The sequence below is a fragment of the Glossina fuscipes genome, unplaced genomic scaffold (assembly GCF_014805625.2).
Source record: "Glossina fuscipes isolate IAEA_lab_2018 unplaced genomic scaffold, Yale_Gfus_2 0, whole genome shotgun sequence".
Classification (NCBI taxonomy): domain Eukaryota; kingdom Metazoa; phylum Arthropoda; class Insecta; order Diptera; family Glossinidae; genus Glossina; species Glossina fuscipes.
In genome coordinates this window covers 24,702,596-24,730,071 of record NW_023998414.1, presented here as the reverse complement: position 1 = coordinate 24,730,071, position 27,476 = coordinate 24,702,596, and the positions used below count along the sequence as shown (strand labels likewise).

The 27,476-nt window shown below is 33.3% G+C and overlaps 3 protein-coding genes and 1 long non-coding RNA gene across 6 annotated transcripts in view; 2 read left to right on the top strand and 2 right to left on the bottom strand.

Moving 5' to 3' along the window:
* Positions 1-7,372, bottom strand: part of LOC119644584 — a 15,260-nt gene extending 7,888 nt beyond the window's left edge. For both annotated transcript variants that reach the window (XM_038044182.1, XM_038044183.1), the window contains exons 1-2: positions 6,495-7,372; positions 4,131-4,557 (exon numbers count right to left, since the gene is read on the bottom strand). In XM_038044182.1, coding sequence (XP_037900110.1) covers positions 4,131-4,557; positions 6,495-7,165 — 1,098 coding nt within the window. In that variant the 5' untranslated portion in view covers positions 7,166-7,372. The remainder of the gene's footprint in view (positions 1-4,130; positions 4,558-6,494) is intronic.
* A 2-nt stretch (positions 7,373-7,374) lies between these two features.
* On the bottom strand, positions 7,375-19,103 carry LOC119644585. The gene is made up of 3 exons (XR_005248538.1): positions 19,028-19,103; positions 18,439-18,578; positions 7,375-7,473 (listed from the first exon to the last, which is right to left on the bottom strand). It is a non-coding gene; the product is annotated as an uncharacterized LOC119644585 (long non-coding RNA).
* Positions 19,104-22,473: 3,370 nt separating this feature from the next.
* LOC119637984 (oocyte zinc finger protein XlCOF28-like) lies at positions 22,474-24,339 on the top strand. 2 transcript variants are annotated; one of them, XM_038034494.1, is made up of 2 exons: positions 22,474-22,487; positions 22,844-24,339. In XM_038034494.1, exon 2 carries the CDS (start codon positions 22,846-22,848, stop codon positions 24,247-24,249), a length of 1,404 nt encoding a protein of 467 aa, XP_037890422.1. In that variant the 5' UTR covers positions 22,474-22,487; positions 22,844-22,845; the 3' UTR covers positions 24,250-24,339. The 2 variants fall into 2 exon arrangements, with proteins under 2 accessions (XP_037890422.1, XP_037890414.1); XM_038034486.1 differs by lacking the exon at positions 22,474-22,487 and adding an exon at positions 22,717-22,737.
* Positions 24,340-25,208: 869 nt separating this feature from the next.
* Positions 25,209-27,237, top strand: LOC119635919 (zinc finger protein 90-like). Its single transcript, XM_038030959.1, has one exon. It carries the CDS (start codon positions 25,317-25,319, stop codon positions 26,817-26,819), a length of 1,503 nt encoding a protein of 500 aa, XP_037886887.1. The 5' UTR covers positions 25,209-25,316; the 3' UTR covers positions 26,820-27,237.
* Positions 27,238-27,476: the final 239 nt, after the last annotated feature.

The following is a 27,476-nucleotide window of genomic DNA, read 5'->3' as shown; positions in this document are numbered from 1 at the left end:
TATTAATAAATTTTGAAAAGTTATCGAGAATAATTCTGTATATGAAGATTACGCGATCGAGCGTTGTAAGCGCAGGCAACTAACAATAACAATATTTTCTTATTTCACGTTTTCAGTTTTTACTTTTCCTTTCTTTATATATATATATATATATACATATATATATAAATATTTAACACTTTCGCTTTTCCTTGCATTAATTTTCTACATCAGTTGTAATATTTACTAAAACAAACAAAATAAAAATAAAAAAAAAAAAATTACAGAAATTTACCCACAACTTTAATGAAATAGATTCGTAAGCGTACCGAACATTTCTACGCTGTATTATGAATTTAAGTATAACGAAAAAAAAAAACAAATTGTTTGCTACTCATATGAAGCGTAAAATAATAATAAAAACAGATTGCAAAATACAAAAAAAATACAAAAAAAAAAAAAAGTGTTAAAACTAATACATGCACTCATTCATATATTCGTTGAGATATATTTTACATAACACGAGACAGGTTTAATGAACCTAAAAATGATACGCCTGCGCCTTTGTCTGCATCTCTCTTAGTCGGAAACATTATTGAAAACTGAAGTTATATTCATAATGAAAACGAATGATATCGTACCCAGTAATGCTCGTATAAACATATATATATATATATATATATATGCGTTATATAAAAACAAAAACAAAAAAATAAATAAATAAATAAAATAAAAAAAACCTTTACGTTTTTTATTTACTTTAAATGATAATCAGTTTTCTTATATTACATCATAATTAAATAATGGTAAATCTCTCATAGTTAAGAAGCAGAAGAAAAATGTTAAAACTGTATTAATTACGTTACCTAGTATTTGTATTCGGATGCATTGGTGTACGCTTGCGGCAAACAAGCACGGAAGCAGTAGTAATTGAATAGAAACACAATAGTTATTGTCATGTGTCAAGTTCAATGTTTTCTTACATACATATTCACAATGTACATATACACACGAACACACACACAAAAACACACTTATACACACATTTATTCATAACTATTCATAAGCACAAGCCGTAGTATGAGACAAAATATGTAAAAAGTCATCGCATGGAGTCTTCGTCTATCGTGATGAAATCCCGACAATAGCCATAGCGAGGTGGATGAGGTGTACGCGAATTTAGTAAATGCATCTAAAAAAAGGTTTATTTGTTTGTTTGCATGCAAATATATATCTTTCTAGTTTTACTTTACTTGGAGATAAAAATCGTAACTTTATACTCTTAGTTCACATATATGCGTTCACACACATCCTATTAATGTACACTTGAATTAATTTCTTTCATTTCAAGTTCTTTTTACATGCTAAGGTATTACGTTGTCGGGATATAAATATATCAAATTTGGAAATCTTCACTTTGCCTTCTTCAGCAATCGAACGATGAATTCCAAGTTCTTTGGCAATTGCGAAATGTTTCGATGTGGATTACCCTCCAACATGGGCCACAGAATTTGATTATCGCCCCCAGCAAGACCAACTTCCTCTTCATGTCCTCTTCATGTATTTTACCAGATCAATAAGATAACGCTTGGTAGGCTTGTAAAAAAATTCATGGTGTTTACGCTAACGCTGCTTTATCAAATTACCATCAAAATCGTTTTAGACATTTCAGGTTAAAAAAGACGCGCCGCGCTCTAATCGACCAATCGTTGATAAATTCGATGAAATTCTTCCAAAAAATTGAGACAACCGGTCCTATCTCATTGTACGATAGCCTAACGCAAAAATATTGCATAGTTTGGTAAAATAAAGTTTACACTTAACTATATGCGCGATAAAAATGCCGCCTTTTTACATTGATAAATTGATTAAATTGATTGTATGTGTACACTAAATGTTTTCTATCAGAAGTTATCTGTTACTTAATCGTGAACATTCTGTGTCTGAACTTGTGTGTGTGTGTCTATCTATCTCTCTCTCTCTCTCTCTCTCTCTCTCTCTCTCTCTCTCTCTCTCTGTGTGTGTGTGTGTGTGTGTGTGTGTGTGTGTGTGTTTGTGTGTCCATAAACATTGTTTATTAATCATTATGATGACCTCCTAAGCTTCTACTTATCTTAATATCGTAAAGATAACGGACATCATTACAAAATGAACAATGCTTGTAATGAAAACATTTAAGCAAAGCTTTTTTTTTTTTTTAATTATAACATATATTAATAAATTACTCAACTTATGAAGATCATAAGTAAGAGACTGCGAGAGAAAATGAAAGAATTGTTAAACGTTAGGTTGACCTATATATATATATATATATATATATAAATAAAAAGAAAAAAAAAAGATAAAATCGGACTAAAGTTATTAAATGTATGCTTAATATGCTATATAAAGGGATAAAAAAGTCTAAAGCATATAATAGTGTTCGCGTGGAATAAACTTTCATTCTGCAAAAGCACTATACGATCGCCAGCTAACTGTACTGTAAGGATGATGTTATGATGTTACAGCAGTAGCAGTAACAACAGTATGCAGCATAAATGCAGATCAGGTGAATAAAAAGCAACATTTTACATAAGACACCTTTTGCATTGCGCTAAAATTGTTTAACTAATAGTTACTTGTTGCTCTTACTGTTGTTGTTGTTGTTGTTGGATAATCAATTAAGAATTGAGCACAAGTAAAATTATAACCCAATGAATGGCTGGTTTGCAACAATGCTAATAACACAGAGAAGAACAAAAAAAATATGAAGAAAAAAACCTAAACGAAGAGGAAGAATATAAACGGGAGCGAGAGCAAAAGAAAGAAAGAGTAAGAACATTGGATAAGTAATTTTACATTAGAAGTACGAAACAAAATTAAATAAACGAAGCGCGTCAAGTGCCGCTAACAACTAATTTCGCTAAAGATTATGATCACTTTGGTTCCATTATGCTCTTCTGGTTGCTGCTATTGTTGTTCTTATTCGAAATTGTCTTAGCTTATGATATATTTGGTTGTTATTGTTGTAATTTTTATTTTATTTTTTATGCTTTTATATATAATACATTAAACATTTATTGCGAAGACAACGAACAAACAGTTTTATTTAAATAATTAATTTATGTTTATTTATTTATTTATTTTTCTTTCTTTATTTTTTTTTTTCTTTAACGCTTCTTCAATACAGTGAGAATCGTAAAGGCAAAATAAGAGTCGGTAGTGCTGCATAGTTGGCTACGTTATGAGGTCACAGCAATTAGCCAAGAGTAAAGCATATACAAAAAAAAAAAAAAAAAAAAAAAAAACATTTAAATACAGACGGACAGAGAGATAGACAAATTATAGGAGCATATATAACATCAAATCAAATGAAGGCAATATTTGCATTTTAACCTACTTTCTGACTAAAAAGTAAAAAAAGAACAAATTCCTCAAGACGATCTTCTTTGTTTCCGCGCACACAATAACTGGCCTACAAGCAACCTGTAATATGGGCCAAAGTATAAATTGTATGTAAAGTTTGGAGTTTTTGTCAAGTTCTCTGCGAAAGTTTACAAGTGTTTGTTTTACACCATCATTTGCATAATTATGCCAAGAAAATATGAAAACAAAAGAATAAATTAAATCTTAAATACAATGACATGATGCGAGTTAAGTCGAACATATAGGATACGCGATTTTAGCATTTAGATAATCGGATGGGAAGAAGTGAGCGAGTTAGGCGTAAACATATCCTTTGTTACTCAAGGCAAGACAAGAAGACTTATGATGTGCAGCGAGAGGAGGGCATTTTTATATCCAGTCCTTCCAGTTAATAATGATAATAGTATTAGTCAGTCTGATTGGTTGTCCTTTTGTCTTTCTTTTACTTGCTTTAAAATGCGTCATAAAGTATTAATAAACATTATTAGCCATGTTAACTTTTCCTTTCATCCGTCCATATGTCTTTCGAGGTTGTGCATTTCTCTCTCTCTCTCTCTCTCTCTCTCTCTCTCTAATCTCACTGATAAACGCTACGAAAAACTTATTATATCGATCGGTGAGATTTCATTTTATTCTAATCTTAGTCTTTCACTTTCATTACACATGCACATAAACTGCCGTCAACGATGTTTAAGAATTGAAAGGAAAAAAAAAAGAGAAAAAAAAAAACTTTTAAGCACACTCACCTGTTCGTCTATAGGACAGCCTCTCTCGTCTAAGAGTTGTTGTGTCGATTCGCCTAAACCGTCTAAAGCAGCGCAATCAACTATACGTACACCCATACTGCCGGGCACTATGGCACGCACTGTAAGTGTTGTTGCTTGACCTACAACAACTGAACCGGAACCATCAGGGCCGCCCAATTCAAGCCAAATACGAACACGCGGTGTCGTTGACGAACTTCGATGATAGTGATAACCATTACTATGCCTATGCTGCTGCTGTTGTTGTTGTTGTTGTTGTGTTTGAGACTTTGTCACCGTCATATTTTGTATAGTCGTATCAAATTCATTTAGTTGAGGTTTCACATCAGATGATGTTGTTGTTCTGGTTGCTTGCCTAAGATTACCATCGCCTGTTATATTATGTGTTTTAGTTTGCATCCGACCATTTCTGGAATTGAAAAGAAAGAATACGGAGAGAACGGCATGTAGTTAACAATCGTAGAGAAAATCTTGAAAATATTGCAATCTACAAAATCAAATCATTTCTACTGCCTCGCGTCACAATAGAATGCCAACTAGTTGCAGAAAAAGTCGTTTCAAGAACATAAGGTAGTGGGGAAGGAGAGGTCGCTTTAACTTCGACTGCGTTTGCTTTGCTTTTGCTCTTACTTCTTTTGCCTTTTCATGTTCCATTTAATTATAAAACAGTAAACAGTTTAAACACCGTTTGCAATGCGCTTCAGTTTCAGTCAAAGAAATTTGCCATACGCTCTCTTGTCGATAGAATATAGGGCATGCATGCAGTGAGGAGAAAATTGAGAGCGTATCGATGATGACACAGAATATCAATTAAAAGACTTTTTCAGCAACTATAAGATATGAGTTCTTGCCCAATACCATAATAAGCTGCCAGCGTGTCGGGTTAAGTAAAAACCACGATTTAGAGAGCATCACTGTTGCAATAACTTCAGAACATCAGAGTTTAGAATGTATGGAGAAACACGACTTTCACGAGAGGGAGGAAGTATTGAAACCGATTTCTAAATAGGCGGACAAACGATAAGAATTTAATATGTAAAATATTTATTTATTCATCCACTAAAAAAAGTCACGGGTTGTCTGGGATCTGGGTTATCAAGTCTGGGGTGACCCTACTTTTGATATCAAAAAAATCGAAAAAATCAACCACACCCACGCAGTGATTAAATTAATTTTTTTCATTTTTTTTACATTTTATGCTTATTACCCATAAGATAAACAGAACGGAAGATTGAAAACTACTTTATACATTCTTCACGAGAAATGAGGCGGCGGACACAATCCATTCGATGTCAAATAAAAAGACTTGGAGATTAGAATGCGATAAGATGAATGTGTTAATTCTCAAGACGTCCGATATGGATAGGTGTAGATAGGATAGCGGTAATGGATAGATGGAAGATTTCCGTAAATTCGGCCGGATATAATTTTCTTACACTATAATGGGACACAGATCATCATTAAATATCCTACATCACGCTACATTAATTCATACAACGACTTTTCAAAATGACGTATTCCATGGGAATTAGTTGAAAAAATGATCCTTCGTCTAAAACGCGTCAGTATGCAAAATCTCATCAAAATGTATCAAGAGTGAAGACAACAAAACAAAGCGGACAGACGGATAGACAAACGATTAAAACGATTCGGAAAGTGATTTTGAATCGATCAGCATAATAAAAGGCTTGTTAGATCTCAACTTCTTCTCTATGTTTCATACATTCATGCAAACTTAGTGAAGTCCAGTACACATAAGTGATGTTAAGTATGAAAATGATGCTTCGGATTTTTTCATACAATATATCCATCGTAATTTATTGAAGAAGGATTTGGCGAAGATCGAATTTGAAGGTCTTTAATATGAAGTAAACAATGAAAAGAAAGCAAGTTATACTTGTTATCCAGTGTATGGAGTGTTCTCGTACATATGTACGAAATTTTTGCTTTCATTTAAAAACAAACTTTTCATATCATGTGACGTTATAACAGGAAACAATAAAGAGAATTTCCGCCAAACACATATAATGAGAACGAAAAATATAGTAATTAAATAAATGGTTGGTAATAAAACAGCACTTGCACTGCCATTAATAGCAGAAGCAATAAAAATTCCTAAGATTTTATTGTCTCTTTATATTTGAAACATTTTTCTTACATTCTCCTAAATAATCATTGCATGCAATTTTTTCAATTCTCCCCGCAACATATTTAATTCGATTTTATGTCACTAAAATTCTATCGCAATAATCATAACATTCGCAATAAGTGATATATGATATATAGAAGAAAATTGCACGTAGAAATAATTTATCTTAATCAATATTCATAAAGTAACAAACATACCTAAATCCCGTGTAGCCATGAGATTCTCTTGGCGTTATCAGGGTTAAGCCCATTGCATTCAATGGTAATTTACAGCGTATAGTCCTTAATATGTCCGATGATTGTCTGAGCTTTTCTTCAATTTGTAGCATAACGCGTACAGACAACTCCATTGTACCATCTTGGCGGGGCTCGACACGAACGCCACATCCTGATGTTGGCAAGCGTAATGTAATATTATTCTCAGTTTTCCCTCTGGCACGACATTCATGCGCAAAATCTTTGGCATACATAAGACCGTGAAAGGCTCGATTCAATTCAAGGCGGATTTCAAACAAGTCACGCGTACAATTCGTACTAATTGCTATAATTTTATAACGATTCTTTGTCAATTTCAATTTATTGACTTTAATGCCCGCTAGTGGTGGCACTACGTCATTAATATCGCTATTATCTGGAATTAAATCGTTCGCTTCATTGTATTCGCTATCATGTATGACAGCAACGGAAGCCTGATCAAATTGTAGTTGCGGTGTCGTTAACAAAGTTGCCTCTGAAGCCGCGACTATTGGTTGCGGGTTATCGGTGCTCGTTGTTATAATAGGTTCCCCTAAACATTGATGATAATACACCGCCAGTAGCACAAAGACAAAATAGTGCAACTTTTGATGCTTTTCTTGGTTGATTTCCATTTTTGTGTGGCCACCGTTTTTCTATTAAGTTCTATCAACTTTACACTTACTTTTTTTTTTTTTTTTCTCTCTATCTTATTTCTAGTTTACATTTATTTACTCTCCATAAAACATTTGCTCTACGCTTGTGATTGGTATTATTCTGCAAAATTTTCTTCTTCTTCTAGCTATGGTTATTGGCGCATTTTTTTTAAAGATTCTTTTGTTTTTCAATAATAACAGCTGCCACCGACTATTGTTATCGTTATTATTTTTGTTGTTATTGCATTGTTGCTATTGTTGTTAAGCTTGCGGTTGACATAGCTCATCTACAAATATTAACATAAGAAAGAAGGTTAGTGTAAAACCACGTAAATCGATTACAAAAGATTTTTTTCCCTTTGCAAATAAAGTTAAATATTTTCTGTTGTAAATGAATAAAAATTCTTTTTGATTACCTTTCTTACCTATAAACTAAACTAAATGAGAAGTTTGCACAGAAACGGAGTAAATAGTAGTAAAAAGAAACTGTACAACTACATACTACTATTTATTAAAGTTGAATTCCATTCGTTAGACGGAAATGATTTATCAATTCATACGCAAAACAAGGTCACTTAAGGTAAGCGAATCAACAAAGATTAGGTTAAATACGGCAGAAGTTACGACGGCAAACCGAGCTGTCATTGATAATTTCACTTAAACCAAAAATAAGCTGATCACGATATCATATACATATACGCATAGAGAACACTTGGTCCAAGTTATCATAAAATAAGGAAGAAGATTACACTCGGCGGAAGCCGAATCTCGCCCATCCATCACTTTACTTTTCGCATTCTACTCTCCAAGTTCTTTTATTTGATACCCATATCGCTGGTATTATTTAGAAGAAATTAATCCCCCAGGTCGCACTGTCCTATCATATTCACTTTCGAATTAACCCATTTTTAGGCAGACAATATATCTTCATTTGTGGAATAGTTTTTTAACATTTTGTCTTATTTGCCTTATGATAAATGAACGCATAAAACGTTTAAAAAGTGAAAAAAATAAAATTTCATCACTTGTAACTTTGGGTGGGCATGGCCGATTAGTTCTATTTTTACACGTACCATAGGAGAGTGTTTAATAATTTCCGAGTATTAAGTAAAAACCCACAAGTTTTTGTTAAGAATAACGGAATGGCGTTCCGTTTACGCTTCACTACAGGCTTCTGCTCTGACCAATTTGACCCATTTTCAATGCCAACCTGCTTGCGAAAACTTCCAAATTTTCTGCCAAATTTTAAGTTGATATCTTCATTTTTACGATCAACAGAGAGTGCCAACAACAAATGCCGTACAGGCGTACAGACGTGGCTTCATCTATTCAGAATTTCACGCTGATCAAGAATATACATACTTTGTAGGGTTTCTGAAGCTTCCTTTTGGGTGTTGAAAACGTTATGAAAAAAAAAAAAACAACCTGAACGTACCCCCATTCTTCAGTGGTGGGTATAAAAAGTTACTCAAAATTCTTATGATCAATCAAGGAGAGCGCTTTGAAATCCTCGAAGAAAGCACTGTAGAAAGTAGGCCTAATCGCCTCATAGCCAAGACACCTTTGAAGCAAGTGGCTGTTCATCTGGATCTTGGCAGTTTCCACAGGATTCAATGAATGCACAAGGGCTTCGGATTTGAATCTTGTTATGCATCTATGCATTAATACTCTGTGATGATCGAGCTACTATTGCCATAGGAAATTCATTAAATTTCCAAAGTCTTTATAATACATTCATGAAATTTAATCCGACTCGATTTAGACTTTGATTACTATTTTAAAATTTCATCTACAATCACAAATTAAGTTTTATGCTATCTGTATCCGCCTGAGAGGCCGAAGGCGAGGAATTTCGACTAGCAACTCAATGGTCGTGGGTTCGAATCTCAAGTGCGATACGGTTTTTAATAAAAGCCGATAGCCTTAGATGCTAGTGCTTTAAAAGTTTAGTCTTAGAATTTATTTCTCTTGCGAAATTAATAATAATAATAAGTTTTATTGCCTCTTATTGGCAATTAAGCGATGTTGTTGTTGTACTACAAAAAATATAATAAATTCCAGAATGCGGCTATTAATGTGGTTACCATTAACACTGCCTTCAATGAACTTTTTATTTATTTATTTTTTTTCGCTATTATGTGACATATATTTGCAATAATTTTGAAACAATTCCTTCAAATGCTTTAAATTGTGAACTGATGTTGTCAGTTATGAACGAGCTATCAGACATTTCTGAGCTAAAAAGCAACTTTTTCGTTACTTAACCTATAATATTCCCAATAGCTAAACATACGCCCCTCTTACGCAATCTAACCTGTCAAATTAACTCGTAAAGCATATTACGAACCAATAAAATTTTTTTTTAAGTTAGCTCAGCTTCTTCCCAGTCAGCTTGCAATGTGCCTAGCGTAGCCGATCACAGAATTCATTAAGGTGAACAATTAAGTTGTGAATATCCTTGACAGTCTCACAAGGCAATATACTAGAAAGCTCACCCGCTATATTAACCGGGCTTGCTTTTCTAATTAACGCTGTTTCTAACCGACGACTTATTCCCATATCTAAACGGAGCTTTCATTCTTCCGCAGCATCCGTATTCGTATCATACTGTTTGTCATTCTCTTAAAATTGTTGAGAAAGAAAACAAAAAAAAAGAAATCGGTCATGACTTGATACACTTCACTTTGCCTTATGAAATATTCGATACGAATTGACAAGGTTTACATATAACAAAATTTATTTTTAAGTAAATACAATCGTAATGAAAAGTTTAAATAAATTAGTTAATGAGAAAGAAAAAAAAAAAAATAAAAAAAATTAACAAACCAAAGACAATTATTTGCCTTAAGTTGCATAAGCTTTTATATCTCGCATCTCATCGCGTATGTGTAAATATCTCTGCTGTTTATTTTCTAATTCACGTTAGCGCGTGCATGTTCATTTTCAATGGGTGTTTGTGTGTGTGTGTGTGTGTGTGTGTATGCAAATATATACAAATCGTAATATTTCTTCTTTGTTGCTGCCTGTACGCGAATGAGTGAGTGAATGTCCCATAAATCCATTGAGAAACGTTGATGAGATAATTAAGCTGAGTGTATTAGGTTTTCTTAAATAATCGATTAAATAACCTGACCTTCAATGATGATTAACAATAAGCGATAAGCCATAAACTGTATTGAGAAAGGTCTTCTCTTCTTTTTCACTCAACGTAAGCAACTTAAGCAACAATCGCCAATGCGTTTGACTTTTTCCCATTTTATTTTCATTGATTCATTGTATGTTTACAAGTTAACGGTTTGTTTAAAACCAAGTAAACAAGTTTTAATACCTTTGATTTGTGTTTGTTGATACAAGAAGTTATAATACGACGCACGTCGATGCCAACTTTTATGTAAACAACATTTTTCATAATGCTCAAGAGTTTACTATGCATGCATGCCTATTAATAATTGTAGTGCATTTGTAATGCATTTGTTTGAAAATTCCAACCAAAGGTAGACTACAAATAATTGAGTTCAAGTAAATAAATATTTGTTCAATTCAATGATAATTTTCGACTATAAGCAACGTTTCGATACGATATACTCCCCTAACCATCATGAAAGTGCAAGAGCATATTTTTGGACAATCATGTTCGTCGTAATTATTTGCATACTAAGCCGATAGAACACACTAACATTTTTCCCCGAGAATTTTATATATTTATATCGGGTGAAGTGTATCGCGTCAGATTTCATATATGATCTATAGACGTCAGTCAAGGAGCACGTGTTCACTACCAATCACATCAGTATGTAAAATAGACTCACCCTAAGATCCTAAGGTCAATTCTATTCATCTCTCTTTTCTCGGAATTTTCAAGTTTTTCTCTTTCTTTGCAGCTATTTTACAAGATTTAGAAAAAAAAATGGAATTTCATGAAATGTTAAGCATATTTTCGGACAATGCGTTTCTTCTTTTTTTTCCCAGTTGTAAATACCTATTCGTTAGAATCTTTCTTCTATACTTGTAATAAAATAAAATTTTTTTAGTCTTTTCTTTTATTGAGAGTCTCGTTAACGGCTATCGAATATTTTCGTCCATTTTGGGAAAGGCCACTACCTGAAATGTTTTTGACTTTTTAAAAACTTGCGATTTAAAATTTGATACGATTTTAGAATATACTGCGTTGCGGTCAATCCTCAAGGCGCAGCGAGGTACAGACGAAATGAGCTGATCTTGCGATTGATTAATTCATCCAAAAACCGTTTTCGATCAACAATTTTGAAGGAAAATTAAACAAAAATGATGAAAGTATATCAATCCGTCACTATCTGAAGTAATTCCCCAAACGTATGCATATGTCTGAATGGAACAGAATTTCTTTCAAAATTGTTCTCTAGAATTGAACTAAGGATAAGATATATCAGAAGTTTTCTAGAAAAATGCAACGGACATATATAGACCTATATTAAGATGATGAAAATTTTCACTTTATTTATATATTTATGATTCCTATAAATGGATTTATAGGAGGTTAGATTATTCTATGAATAGTTTACGACGACAACTCAAAGACTTTTTGATATATATGAAGTGTTGAAACAATGCCATAGACAGTCATGCATTAGGCGATTAGTGTACCGGGACGGACCACGGATATGACTTTGCAAAAAATACATTTTCTTATTTTTCTTCGAAAATCATCTTTCCTGACCTGAACCTTATTCTCTACTCAACGGACAGGTCGACAAATCAAATTCTCATTTCGTAGAATAAAATATTGTTATCCCTTTTATGAGAAATCATTTCATCTGAACTATGATCCGATGAAATCAATGACAATGAAAATATATCGTGGTATGCGGTTTCCTGTCGCCTAAAGATATGAATTGAATAATTCAGCTGGCAAGTTTTCCTTGCCTTCTTTAAACTTATTTGGCAAGTACAGTGTGTTCTGACTATGAAATTACGAAGAGAAAAAAATTCTCGACATTCATCGACAAATTACGATTATATCGTCTTGCAAATCTGCTAAGAAAAGTATGCGAAAATTTTGACCTTCAAGTGCTGGCTTATAAGTATATGAAGTCATCGATGAACAAAGGAATGATATTGTTTGTGACCGATATTACAACAACAAGCATAAAATGGATGAAAGCGGCATTCCATAGTAGGCTTTTCCTGCATTCCTGAATTTCGCGCTTTTAAGTTTTACAAAAGGAATAAGAGGAAGAAGTGTACGTATCTCGCTATGGCTTTAACGTATCACAAAGCGATTTTTTGCAACCTGCATATGCATGTTGAACCTGTTCTTCTACTTAGCAACGAAAAAATATAAAAAAAAATAAAAATTAAATAGTCCATAAAAAAAACAAAACTTTACATAGTGACCTTGATTTGTTTTCATATGCTTATGGGAAATTTTAATAAAGTGAATGGTTAGCAAAACATAACTGTATGCCAGCATTCGTTTACTTCATATATTCGTATATACATGGATGGAGGCATGTCTAAGCAACATCTTCTAAATGGGCATAATGACCATTATTTAAAAGTATTAATTTTTCCCCATTCTGTATAACTGAGACTGAACAGAATCAATAATATGCCAATTTTGTGTTGCTTTTTCTGTTGTTCTTCTTGTCGTTGTCGCCGTTATTGCTATTGCTATTGCTGTTGCTGTTGCTATTGCTATTGCTGTTGCTGTTGCTATTGCTGTTGACGTTCATGTTACTGTTGTCGTTTTTCTTATAGAAAGTATACCCATTGAATTGTTTTTTTTTTTTTTTTTTTTTTTTTGGTGAAAGCAAAACAAAAACAAAACTAAATAAAGGCTTAAACGTTCGCTTGTGAGGATATGTGGCACATGAAGATTAACCATTTGTTTAGCAATTTAGAAAAGATTGTAAACGTTGATCTTTCTGAGAACGCGTAATCGAAGCTCATTACTTTGGTTAAATTTTCGCGCTGTCTAAAAGGAAGGGTTTCAAGCAATTTTTTAGGAAAAAATCACTTACGAATCTTAAAACTCGTAACAATCTTTTTCTTTTAACTATGGGCGTGTGTTCATTAATTAACTATTCGGGTTAGTTTTGTTATCGCTTGTACCACTATATGCGGCAATGGGTTGTTACTCTTTCTTAACATAGGAGGAAAATGTTTTTTTTTTTTTTTTTTTTTTTTTTTTTTTTTTTTTTTTTTTTTTTTAATTAATTCAATATAATGAAATTCAAGAAAATTAAGGTCGTACTTAATTAAAATATACGCATAAACCATTATTGAGCATTTCTTTCGAATTATTGATAGGTTTGCTATGCCAGTTATGATATCCAACGAATAGGGACATTATAGTCGGGCAAGACTGACATTTAGATACCCTACATACCCATTTCGCCGAAGAGTTTTCACTCGACTTGGCCAATACGAGTGCACACATTATTTTCGTGCAAGAACATACTTTCCATGGAAGCCCGCCTGTTAAAGGATGGCCAAAATATCGCAGGGTCTGACCAAAACTTAGCAAATTTAATTTGATTCCTAAGAATTTCATTATTTAGACTCTCTATCTCTCTCTCTATATATATATATATAAGCGCACTCTTTTCATGATAACCCTTGTCTATAGGGCGAAGAAAGTCGCTACATCATAATTTCTACGACCAATTTTCATTATAAAATATTAAAAATTAAACATTTTTCTGAAGAACTTACTATTCGTGAGAAATCTTATATGGAATATGGTTCCAAGAAGTAGATTTCGTGCGTTTCGAATTTGAACCAATTAATTTTTATGCCATACAAATTTAACAAGTAGGCCTTTTCGACATATAACGGTTTACATGTCCTGAAAATACTAATATGTTTTGGTATCCAAAAAATAGGTTTACGTGGTCCAAATTAGCTAAGGCCGGTTTCTTTATTAATTTACTATATGAAATACTATATGAAAATTACACCTTTTCACCATATAAAGATAAATAAGATAAAAAACTTTTCGTAGAAACGGTTACATAAGAGATGTTCAAAAAATTACCTCAGCCAAGCCAAATGTTTCAACGTCAAATTAATTATCATTTATTTATAATTATTATGCATTTTTCAATATAAGACATTTTATGAGGAGTGCTCGAAAAAGTGGACCGATCCGAACCATTTTCAATAGCGTTGATCGTTGAATCAAAACACGTCACTGTAACAAATTTCATCAAAATATTTTAAAAAATTGCGGAGCTGTAGGTTAAACCCAAATTGACATGGACAAACGGACAGACAGTCTTAGATCAATTCAGACTAACCTGATTCAGATTCGATCAGAATAATAAAAAGGATGAGTCTATGTTAAACGCTTCTGCGTACCTGCACCGCCACAATTGATGTAGGGACATTGTCTATCAGCATCATAATGTTGATTATTAAAGCGAATAAAATTTCTTATTAAAGTAGAAAATTTTACCTCAACCGTTAATATCATAATCACAAGCTTAACTGAATCTAACTTAATGTGAATCCATTTATGTTGCACTGAACATAACATTGAACATAACAATATTACAATTATATTTCCTTGGGCAAGAGTTGCGAATATCGCATTAAGAGATAATCCTATCCCATAAGCTTAAGAAGAAGAGAATGCAATCGTAATTGAATTTGTAAGAAAACAGTTCATCAACACTGTAATCAGGCCAATTAAGTTAACTGTTATCGCATAGAATAAAAGTCATTCGACAAATATTGAATTTCCTTTATGCCCTTAACGATTCAAAATCAATTGATTCAATGGGTTTAACCCATAAGATTACGAAAGAGAAACAAATAAACTAAAACGGATCTGTCCTCAGTTCTCCTCATCAACATAACTGACTGGACTGACTAACTGACTGAACATTTATCAGCATAAAAATGACAAACATGTTAAACGTTATATTTACACATCGATTATGTGAAAGAGTTATTATGCGACTGATAGATAAATAACGGTCTAATGTTTGCTTAACCAACAACAACACAACAGTAAACATGTTCAAATATTTCATTATTGTTATTTACTTAAAATAAAATAATAAAAAAAAAAAGAAAAACATTTTTTTTTTTTTTTTTTTTTTTTATTTATATACATACATACACATATAAGCTGGCATATTAATTCTTTCATTTGATTTGTAATAACTAGCAGTAAACGATAGCTTGCAAAAGCACTGTTCATGTTCACAGTTAACATGGCGCTGCGTTCTTCTCTTACTAGTTTTGCTTAATATTTCGATTTACGGATGTTTTGTAACAGATGATTGCATGTATCTTGATCAATTATACGCATCCTTATTAACGAAAATGGCAAATTAATGCAAAGTATCAATGTAGACAACAGTTTAATTCGATGATTTTGACCTTTCTCACGAGAGAAGTGTACCAGTCTTCCAGTCTTCCAGTCTTCCAGTCGTCCAGTTATTCAGTGTATACGGGCGATAATCATCGAACGTTCAAAATTTCATTTTCGACATTCATTGCTTTCGTATTGTTTGTGATTTGACGGCATCTACAGACGAAGCTCACCAAACACTTAGAGCAACTTATGGCGATGTTACTCCATTATATCCGCATTGTTTGGTTTTGGTTTGAAGGGCTTAAACGTGGTGATAAAGAATCGCCCGGAGGACCAAAAGAAAAAGTTCGAAAACAATGACTTGACAATGACTTAACTCTCAAAGGACTTTTGAACGACTTAGCAGTTGATCAAGCAACTGTTTCTAAACGTTGACATGCGATGCGATGGTTCCAAAAGGAGGGAAAGCAGTTATCCTATGAATTCATTGCAACAACGCGGTTTCATTGCTTGACAGACAAAAACAGAAGAGTTTTCTGTGGTGTGTTGCGACTGGCGATGAAAACTGAAAAAAAATCATGTGTCAGTCCAAGAGGGCCATCCATATTGACATCAAAGCAGAACGATCATGGCTATAAAGTTTTTGCTGTGCAGCAAAGTGCAACGTATTTCGAGCGGTTAAAGCCGATTGAAATTGTTACTGCAGATGTCAACTGACGTCAATTGAACAAATTGATCGATGTATTGTTGCGAAAAAAAGATCAGCAATTGCGATTAACAGGCGCAAAGTCAGCTTCCTGTTTGACAACGCTTGGCCGCACTTTGCAATAGTTGTCAAGGCGGCATTATTCCAGCTCGAATGGTAAGCAACCAGTGTTCTTATCAGACAAAGCGCCTTCTGCTTACCGCTTGTTCAGATCGATGCAGCGATTCCGCAAAGTTGAAGCAGTGCATCGCTGCCAAACGGATATCATTCTTTCGATACGGTATCCACATGTTGCCAGTAACGTGAAAATAAGTTGTCGATATTGATGATGGAAAATATTTCGATTATACATATACATATATATTGAACCAAATGTTCGCTATAAATACCTTTATTGAAACAAGAAACAATAATCAAAATACATGCAAACGCTACTACTTTATACCCATTTTTATGGAGACAGTCAAAAAAGGTATACATTAAATAGTAGAAGATAGTATCAAAAATCGTAGTATATAAATCCTAAATAAGCTATTTAATCGCTGATTGTCGAGGTATTACTTAATCGATCGAGACCGTTTTCGCACCTGTTTTCGAACATGTTCTTCAATAATGCCAGCACATGGATCGAAAGTTATAAATGAAAATTGAAAAAAATTATCGACGTCGAGCGTTCAGATCACGCCCATTTCGTGACCATAAATTCCTAATCGATCGCGAAACGTTTGCACCAAATTTTAGTTAACCGAGTTTACCCGGCCTTCAGACATGCATTAGACAGTTGACAGTTGATTATATATGACATTTAAAGATATCTGTCGACTTCCTTGAAATCACAATAACCGATCAAATTGACGGCTGCGGTAAATCTAGTGTTAATAACGGAATTGTTTAATTCTTAAGCCGGGTTTTAATCAAGATTGAAAATGGCTTCGATAGGTTCATCGATGAGTCCCACTTTGCCACTATATACAATAAGAGCTTCGACAAATTATAATATCAACACGATTCTGAATTATTAACTCAACGAAATAACTTTTTGCGCATATTCGAAGAGATGTGACGATCACAACACGATTTTAATCAGATTTAATCGGCATTTAGGAGAGTAACGGAGATCGGATTATATCAATGCAATCAATGTCAAGACATTATCCTTCTTAAAATGTCATCGACTGTTTTGACACGTAACACTGTACGAATGGACTCATGCTGTTGGACGATTTCGCAGCTAAGACCATGATTATATGCTTTGTCATGAATTCGTGAATAGTTCTTTCAGCCGATTGATCTCATTTTCGAATTTCATTAACAAAATTATGAATGCCATGTCATTCTCAGGAAGTGCTTGTCTATTTTAAAGACAAATCATTGGAATCATAGAATTATCTTAGACAAGTGACAACAAAAATGTAGTTGGCCAGTGCCTAGGGAACTCATAATTGCTAACTTTATTTTGCTTGTGCATCTAATAACATAAAGACCCAAATAGATGAAAACCACAATTACCAACAATATACGGGCGGGTTCACTGTACGGCTTGGTCATCTTTATAGTGAGGATTCAGTCGGTAAAGGCAGAACATTTAGCGATTGACCTGACACCCACTGGCATGCGGCCGCTTTCCTATTTCCTCACTTCTTTGCCGCCGACAATGCATTACAGGAATCATACATCCCCTGATTATGACTTAATAATAATATTACAAAAAAAATTTATTCATATTCTTTTTTTTTTTTTTTTTTTTTTTTTTTTTCCCAAACCTTTCGCATTAACGCACAATAGGCAAAAGTAATGCATGCGAAAAGCATCTCTAAAGTGAATTCTGTTGTCATAACCTAACCTCAAAGGATACGCAGGAAATGGGGGAGAAAAAGAAAGTGGTGTACAATAAATTTGGGTATTTTGGAAATAATATAGACAGGTGTCTCGTAGTTAATAGTAGTGAAATTGGAAACGTTAAAAAAAGTTGACTCATCTGAGACTTCAAGAAATGCAAACAATAAACGGTGGAATAGCTTTGATAATTTAACGATTCAAGGAAACATTTAAAGAGAAGCATAATGTGATTCCATGACATCGTGTGTTAAGGAACAAGAATATTGAATACAAAAGAAGTGCTCATGGATAACACGAATGCCTATTGTTGCTATAAAGTGTAAATAAAATAATATAATAATTGATTTAGGCAAAGATTGCCTTCTTCGATGGCTCGAAGAAATGCTTAAAACTCTGGTGACTTACGCATTTTTGATAAAATTATTCACCATATTCTTGTGAACTGAAGATTCCTGGAGAAGCTAATTGCCGGCACATATAATTATTCGAATTAAATTGCATACACCGGAGTGTTCATGATGCATTCATGCTATTCACAATGATAGCTTAGGGGAAAAAGAAAGGTTTAACATACATATTTGTAAGCATGTGTATATGTATATACAAAAAAAAAAAAAAAAAAAAAAAAAATCTCAAATATAAAATCTGGATCACATCCACTTGCTGAATGCTGGACAACCTGTTAACACATACACAAAATAAAAACAAACAAAAAAAATAAACATGTTCCACTTAGAATTGACACAATTTTTAAAAACCGGCATTGAACACATGCTACGATCCATTACAAGAGCAGGCCTATATAATCGTATGTAGGTTGGTAGGCAAGTTTTTCTTTATATATATATACATATATACTTGTATGTATCGCTATCTTTCATTTGGTGCGACAACAATTATATATATATATATATATAGATATGTATGTATATATAATGAATTTAATTTTTTTTTTTTAATGCATTAATTAGTGATAAACGTAAATAACTCTAACTGTTTTAGGACATCATTTTAACACATTGATCCTGAACGGTAAGGATATTCTTTGTTTTGTTTTATTTTTTTTTTTTTATTTTTTTTTTTTTTTAATAAAACCAAGAGAGACCGAGCGGTAAATATGTAACGCTCTCGACCGCGTTTAAAACTATAATAAAACGCGCTTATCATCGGAACAACGCAAGAAGCAAATAATGCTGGCAATGATGATCATGATGATGATGATGATGATGATGATGATGATGATGATTGTCATAGTGACGATGGAGATGGTGTTGTGCATGGTGTGTAATGTGCAGTGAAGAAGTATCAAAATACACACAAGTCTAGCAAAACAAACAAAAACAAAGCCAAGTGTATCCATTGGAAAAATTACTATAGGAAAAACTTATGTATAACAACAAGAAGAACAACAATAATAATGAAGTCAATTGAAATATGTTAAGAAACATGAATGAACGAACAAACCACGGCGGTGATGAATAAGAAGCACTAAAGGCGCGTAAATGAATGACCGTTTGACTGCTGGTCAAAACTTAAACAAAAGCAAAAATAAATAAATAAATAAATGAAAAATAAATAAACAGAAATGTGTAATAAATTTACATATCTTTCTTGACGTATGTGTTGTGGGTTGCATAGACAGATGTAGTTGCTTAAATTTTACAAATTATAATTAATGAACTTTAATGCTTATTACAGTTGATATTAATTAATTAAAATATTTCTTTAAATACAGTGATACGCACAGATATAAACAAATAATTATATTACAAAATTTAAAAGCGTTTGCTTAATAGATTAACATTCATGTATGTATATATACATATATATATATATATATATATATATATATAACTCTAGTCATGTAGGGCACTGATTATATTCCCATACCTAGAATAGAAAATGTTCATAAAAAATATTGCAAAAGTTGCTTTTTACAGTTAAAATGTTTTTATAGAGTAGTTTTAAAAAAGTATCGAAACTTACAACCATGTGAACCATAAGGTAATAAACGATAAACCTTATCCATTAAATAACAAGTGCCTTGTGTGCCAAAAGTAAGAATGTAAGAATGCGAAAAATCAAATTCACAATGTCTTAAAGCACTTGATTAGCTTAACGCTGACATATAAGATAGATCCTAGTATTCGTCTAAGGCCAAAGTCGAAATCGAAATCGGATTAAAGGATTAACTTGACCGACATCAGTAGAATTTGAAAGTGTAAAATTTTCGCGATGGCATTCCGCAAATCCCTCGCAGGCCATCCGCTTTCCACTCTTCGTACGAGGATCATGTCAAAGACTTTTCTTTAACACCTTTAAAGATTATAGAAAAGACAAAAATTAATTAATTAAAATTCGTATGCATCACGAATCCCGTTAATCGATTACTTAATATATCAGGAGATAACACGTTGTTTAATTATTGTACGCCCAATTATGGGCACGAGCAAACCGATTGCCATATTTGATAGAATTATCTTTGCGGAAAGTAGACATAGAATGAATAAATTTCAATCGAATTAAAAATCAACTGAGTCGCATATAATTCCCGTATTTTGCATAGGCGCATATTATTCGATATATATCAGGCGCTGCAAAGTAAATTTATTATACTCTACACTATTTGCAGTGCATGGGTATGTTGAGTTTATGCGGATGTATGCAACGCCCAGAAGGACTTGAGATAGACTCAACTATTACTGATTCCAATTTAAGTTTGCCTGTTCGTCTGTCCGTCTATCTCTCTTATTATCTTTTGTTCAACGTATAGTCCGCAAATTTTCAAATATTCTGATGAAATTCGGTACACTAATGTATTTCGGCCCAACGACAGAAACCGTCGAAAATGGTTCAGATCGCACCACTTTTACGACCACTTCGCATATAGCATCTTGATTTGAAAAACATCACTATAGGACTAACTATAGGGTGTTTAATAGTATGCCGTGACCCATTGTAGCATTTTTACTTGTTTTATTTCATTTTCTTTTTATTCTATATTTTATTTTCACATTTTGTGCAAATTTTACAGAATTCCGACTTCAATGACATGCATTCAAACGGAATGAGCAGAGCTACATAACAAAGAAGGGATCATATATTATATTGGACTACATAAATCTTCAATGTTTCCGATCTGTGCAGAGCGTTCTCTTTGGTTTCAAATCAATTCTAGAAGCGACTATGACAACCATACCTGAACCTCATGAACCTCAAAACCCCAAAAGTGAAAAAGACGTATTTCTAGAAGAGTATCATGTTTTAAAAAACGGTCCAAGACCCTTATCGTAATTCCACCGGATAGGCAAAGTGCATATAAAAATCGTTTCTAGACTTATGTTAATCTAGGTTAAGAATAAATAGTCTTTATGAAATCTCCGATGCAACTTTGTAGATATTGCAAGGCAAACAGCATATCTAAAAAAGAATTCTATGATGTTGGTTAACCTTGACTGTTTAAAACTAATAAATACTGAAGGAAATTATTGTGCCTAAGAGATAATACCAAAATTTTCAAATAGTTTTAACGAGTAGAAATACACATCCTCGACGAGAGCGAATTGCGTAATCCGCTGCTTATTTTTTAAAATTACGACTAAAGGACAGAAGGAGAGTCAATGATATTAATTTTTATTCTTTTCAATTTATAATAAGCCTTGTTAAGGAGTTTAATTAACACCATGACTTCAGACATATGCATGCATATGTAAATTAGTTTTTATACACACATGTTTATGTATATATTCGAGTATATCGAGTATAGATATATCTATATATCTATCTAATATATCTATATATCTATATATAAGGTATACAATATATAATATATATAATGTACGACACATTAATCACATTTTATTAAATACTTTTCTCGCCTTTACGCTAACTAATGCGTAAAACTTAAGTCCGAGCCGCATATAAATTTTTTTTGTTTGTTGTAATTTTAATTATAATTCATCTTTATTCCAGAACATGTACGGATATCGAGGTCATTTTTAATAAAAACAAAATACGTTTCACCACTTTTTTTTTTCCTTTCTCCTACTCAGGAATTAAGAAATACTGAATCAAAAAGGTTGTAGTGTGGGCTTTTCCAATTGGATTGTTGTTAGGTCGAAATATTAGATAAATACTGTAATTACAATAGAAAATTTCTGAAATTCCTAAAATCCATAGCTTTTTACCAAAGGACTCCAATTCTTCTTTCGTGCTCATAATAATGGAACGATATCTTTAAAACTGTTCAATTAGGAAAAGGAAAATCCGATGGGTTGCTTGATTTTTGTTATGAATTAAAAAATTACATATAAGATTAAAATATAAAAGAAAAAAAACTCATTTATCAGCAAAATACACGAACAGCGCTGTATTTTCAATAAACTCTATTGTGAATGATTACTGCTAAAATGTTTGTGAAAGCAATCGAAAGTTGCCAACATTACAAACCCGTTGTGAGTAATTAAATTTATACAATAAATAAATAAATGAAAAATAAAAGTCGCGCAACACGCAAATCATCAGGTTTAAAATTTTAGAAAATATTTAATATATTTGAATAATGTAAAACTTGCTAGAATAAGTTCAGTTGGTCAAGTCAGTTTGATACAAGAACGATTACTTTCATTTAACTATCTCTCTTTTCATTAAGTAGTCGTATTTATGTCGTATAAATGAATCACATTAATTTACTGCATCACTAACGTAAGGCAGCGTTGGTAAAATTTCCTAACTTCTGTCTATTTTACTGAAAAATCAACCAATATAATCTTGTTTGTTGTTTTTAATATTTAAACATAATTACAAAAAGGCATGAGTGAATCGGAATCAATTATTAATGGCGAAGTGGAGGAATACATTGCAATTGATGATTCGAACTACGTAGTTTTGACCGACAATGAGAATCTAGGCCGTGATGATCGACGAGGTAATTGCATTTTGTTAGCTAATGAAGGTGGAACGGCAATAAATTTGGAGGAGGGATCGACGAACAATACTGAAAATGTGATCCTAACAAACGACGGCCAAATGGACTTGGTAGAGGGAGTGCATGAAATCTTCGAAGATGAATCTGCCGATCAATTAGTTTTTCAACACGAGGAGGTGGTAGTGGATGAACCAGAACAGAAAACACCTGCTCAACTTAGAGCTGATTTGGAGGAAAAACGTAAACGGCTAAATCTCCCCAAAGTACCTAAAAAATTTCTTTTATTTGATGGTATATGTGCAGAAATTGTGGACTATGATGAGGAAGATGGCGCTCCTTATGTAGAATTCTCTATGGTGAATGATGATAAGGAATTAGAACGTTTACCGGTCGAGTGTGGCGTGTGTCCAGATATAATGCATCGTACAAAGTTAGATGTCCACTTAAAGACTCACATTAAACCTGGTACCAAGAGGTACATGTGCATTTACTGTGAAGAGGACTTTGTAACACGTGCCTATGCAGCCGGACATGCGCGCCGACACATGGGCATTAGGCCATATGTTTGTGTTCCATGTAAAATGTATTATTGTACAAAGCAAGATTTAAAAGTGCACGAACAGCGACGCCATTTAGCTAAGGAACACATTTGCGAGCACTGTGGCAGAACGTTCGCTCAAAATACTTCACTCAAACATCATCGACTTTTAGTGCATGAACAGCAAAGGAATTACGAGTGTGAACATTGTGGTAAACGGTTTCTACGCAAATATGCCAAAAATGAACATGTACGCAATGTACATTTTGGCGATCGCCGTTTGTTAGATTGTCCTTTCTGCGATATGCATTTCAAAGATACACATAAACTGGCCCAACATCGGAAGCAAATGCATCTAAATCAGAGTACATTTGAATGTCGCGCTTGCGGCTTGGAGTTCAGCCATATCGACTTTTTTGATGCTCATCGACGCTCTTTACAATGCCGTAAGAAACTGAAACGTCAATCTGAGCCCGAGCAGGAGACCGAATACAACTGCGAAAGCTTTTTTCAAATGAAAGGAGAACACGACGACGATATGCTGCGGCAACGGCAACAACATTTACAATCAAGCATCTCACAGCAATTTGAGCAAGAAGTAGTTGTCGAAGAAGTTACGCATGATATGCATGCAGAAATCATGGAAGATGACGAAGATAATCAAAACGACATTGAAGTAGATGAACATGAAAAGGTGGAAGCCGAACAGCAATTGTTGTATGAAATCGCTGCCATGGATCATGACGATTGAGTTGTAATAGACTGCATAATATAAACGATTTACTTAGTTAGAAAAATTTCTTGTGAAAATGCCGAAAAGGAAGTCAATCATTGTAAGTTAGATTATAATTAAATTCATATAAGAAAATAAATATCTAAAAGTTATGAACTACTTTGACAAAATTGTATGAAATGTTTAACTGAGTAAGAAATGAAACCAATCGTGGATACTCACGATCCCCATATAAACCAAGCACGTGGATGAATTAGAGAATTAATTGCAACCGTTTTTATGCATCAGCACAGTTTTATGGTCGGAGTTGTCCACGTCGATTTAGTGTCATATAAAATTCAATATTTTGTCTGGAATATGATGCTCCCGATACCTATTTCTAAAAAAATGCAAAAAATAAGTTAGATAAGAGATCCACACTATAGGAACAGAATGCTATAAGCAAAAACGCTTAACGAATATCAAAAATTAGAAAAATTCATTCACCAACCGTCCGTTTCCAAATTTTTTCTTTGTAAAATACAATCAATTGTCGTTAAGAATTTAGGAATAAAATAAATATTTCATTTTTTTTCAAAATTACTTCAGAGCAGGTGATAGACATTTTTTTAATTACGCTTCTGAAAGAGGACCATCTAAATTTTAACGAGTTTGATATAATTGTAAACAAGCAAATAAAGCGAATGCAATTAACTGAACCGATTTAATACAACATATATAGCTTATAAAAGTAACACAGTATTGAAATTGGTGGATGATGAATATAAAAAATTGGTAATCCAATTTTTATTTAATTTTCTAACAACACATTCATAATGTTTTCTGAATTCATTCGATAGATTTGTCTGTCGACAATTTATTGCTATTGTGAATGATAAAATATGTTAAATAGCAAATACTAAATGCTGACAACTCTGACACTAGAAATGTAATTTTGGACATTTAGAAGAAAAAGAAATCAAGAGAAACGCGCATAATTTTTCCCATTAAAATTTTTCTGTAACGAAATCTGTTTTTTACAGCGTTAACCATTAATTCTTAAGTAAATTGCTTTCCGTATTTAAGAAAAGATAGTACAGGGTAAAATGTGTGATACCGCCTCTGCCGAAGACATAGATGAATTCATTGAATATGAACTGCGAGATTGTATTGAAATCGAGGATGACCCCGATGATGAAGTGTTCTACCAGCAACAAAACTGTGATGAAAATTACGAAATAGTTGAAGAACTGGAAGAAGAAACGGAATATGACACAAACACAGTGGATTCAAATGTCGTTACAGAGATAGATGTAAAACCCGTTTGTCTAGAAGACACCGACTTTCATACTTCTGGCCAATTAGCAATGAAGAGCGAATTTGAAGAGGGCTTTGAAGAGGCTAATGAAGTCCATGAAATTGAATTTTTACCAGAAACTGGCATGTTAGGTGAAGACACGGAATTTGTCTTACCTGATAAATCGGCAACGGTTAATGGGAATGGTAATAAGCGCGTAGGATTACAAATAGAAAAGGATAACAGAATAACGTTACAACAACAAATTAAAACCGAAGAAAAAATTAATAAGATGATAGGCGAAGGTCCGCGACGTTATATGTTATTTGATGAACTTGTTGCATGCATAGTGGATTATGATCCAGATGGCACGCCTATTGTAGAGTTTTCTATATCAGGTTCTGAGGCTGATGAAAAGTTGCCCGTAGAATGTGGTATCTGCCCCGACGTTATGCATCGCACTAAATTAGCTAAACACCTAAAAACACATGTGGTACCCGGTACAAATCGTTATCAGTGCATTTATTGCGAGGAAACTTATAAAGATTGCAAATATTTGGCTGGACATGCTCGACGTCATATGGGCATTCGGCCCTATGTGTGTGAATTATGTAAGCTTTACTTTTCCACCAAACAGGATTTAAGAGTACATAATCAACGGCGGCATCAGGAAAAAGAACACATCTGTGAAGTATGTGGCAAGACCTTTGCTCAGAACACACAACTCAAAAGACATCGAGAATCGACACATGAAAAAAAACGCCGCTTCCAATGTGAGCATTGTCCGAAATCATACTATAAAAACTTTTCCCTACAAGAACATGTACGGGCCGTGCATATGGGCAAGCGTCGAATGATTGTGTGTCCGTTCTGTGGTATGCAGTGCCGCGATGCTCACAAAATGGCTCGTCATCGTAAGCAAATGCACCTCCATCAATCGCACTACGAATGTCATATTTGTCACGAAGAGTTCACAGATATCAATTACTTTGATGCCCATAAACGTTCGATACAGTGCCGTAATAATACGCGACGTAAAATGGAAGAGGAAGCTCTGTTGCGGAAACAACAAATGGAAGAAGAAGAAGAAGAAGAGACAACTGTGGACGGAGTTAGTCTCGATAATAGTGAGGTGCAGCATGTGCAACTAATAAGTGAAGATGATATCAAAGAAATATTCGCTAATAGTGATCATCAAGACATGCTAATTGATCAGAAGTTTATAGAGATAGTCCCACATGAAGAAGGTGAAGATGAGGATTTGGGCGATGAACTTGTATATGAAATAACAATAGATAGCAATGATAACTGAATTAAAAATATTATAATCCTTTAAAAAAATTTTTATAAGTAGATTTTCAAATTTGATTTAAGTGAAAATAATTAGAATTAATACATAGAAATATGCATTCAGTACCGTTATGGGCGAAAGGCTACATAGCCAAGTATACCTCTTTCTATTATAAAAAATCGTTTTAGCATTGATTAGCCGTAGTTCATGTTTCAATTAAATCGACAAACTGTTGTACACGATCGAAAAGTCGTATCTTAATTGCATGGGCGTGCTGAAGATAGTCTTAAATGCTTTTACATTGTTTGATACTTATATATCTTTTCCACTTTCTCTTATTTCTGATATTTTGTAATATTTAAAATTAAGCTCCAAAAGTTCTGCTGAAAGTCAAATCTTAGTCGATTTTAATTGCTTATTAATACTTTTTTTGTCTTTACCGTATGTAAAACCAATTAATAAAAGAAAGGATCTACAAAGAAAAACTTGAGTAAACTTATTTTCAATTTTATTTCAAAAATCTTATCAAGCTTGTAAGTTAATCACGCCTATGCGGGAAACAAACATTTAATGTATACTTAACCGGCTTAAAATGCCTTAAACATTAAGCTACATTGGTGGCATAAGAAACGTGGTAACTGCCTAAACGCTTAAATCTTCCAAAACATTATTTATGAT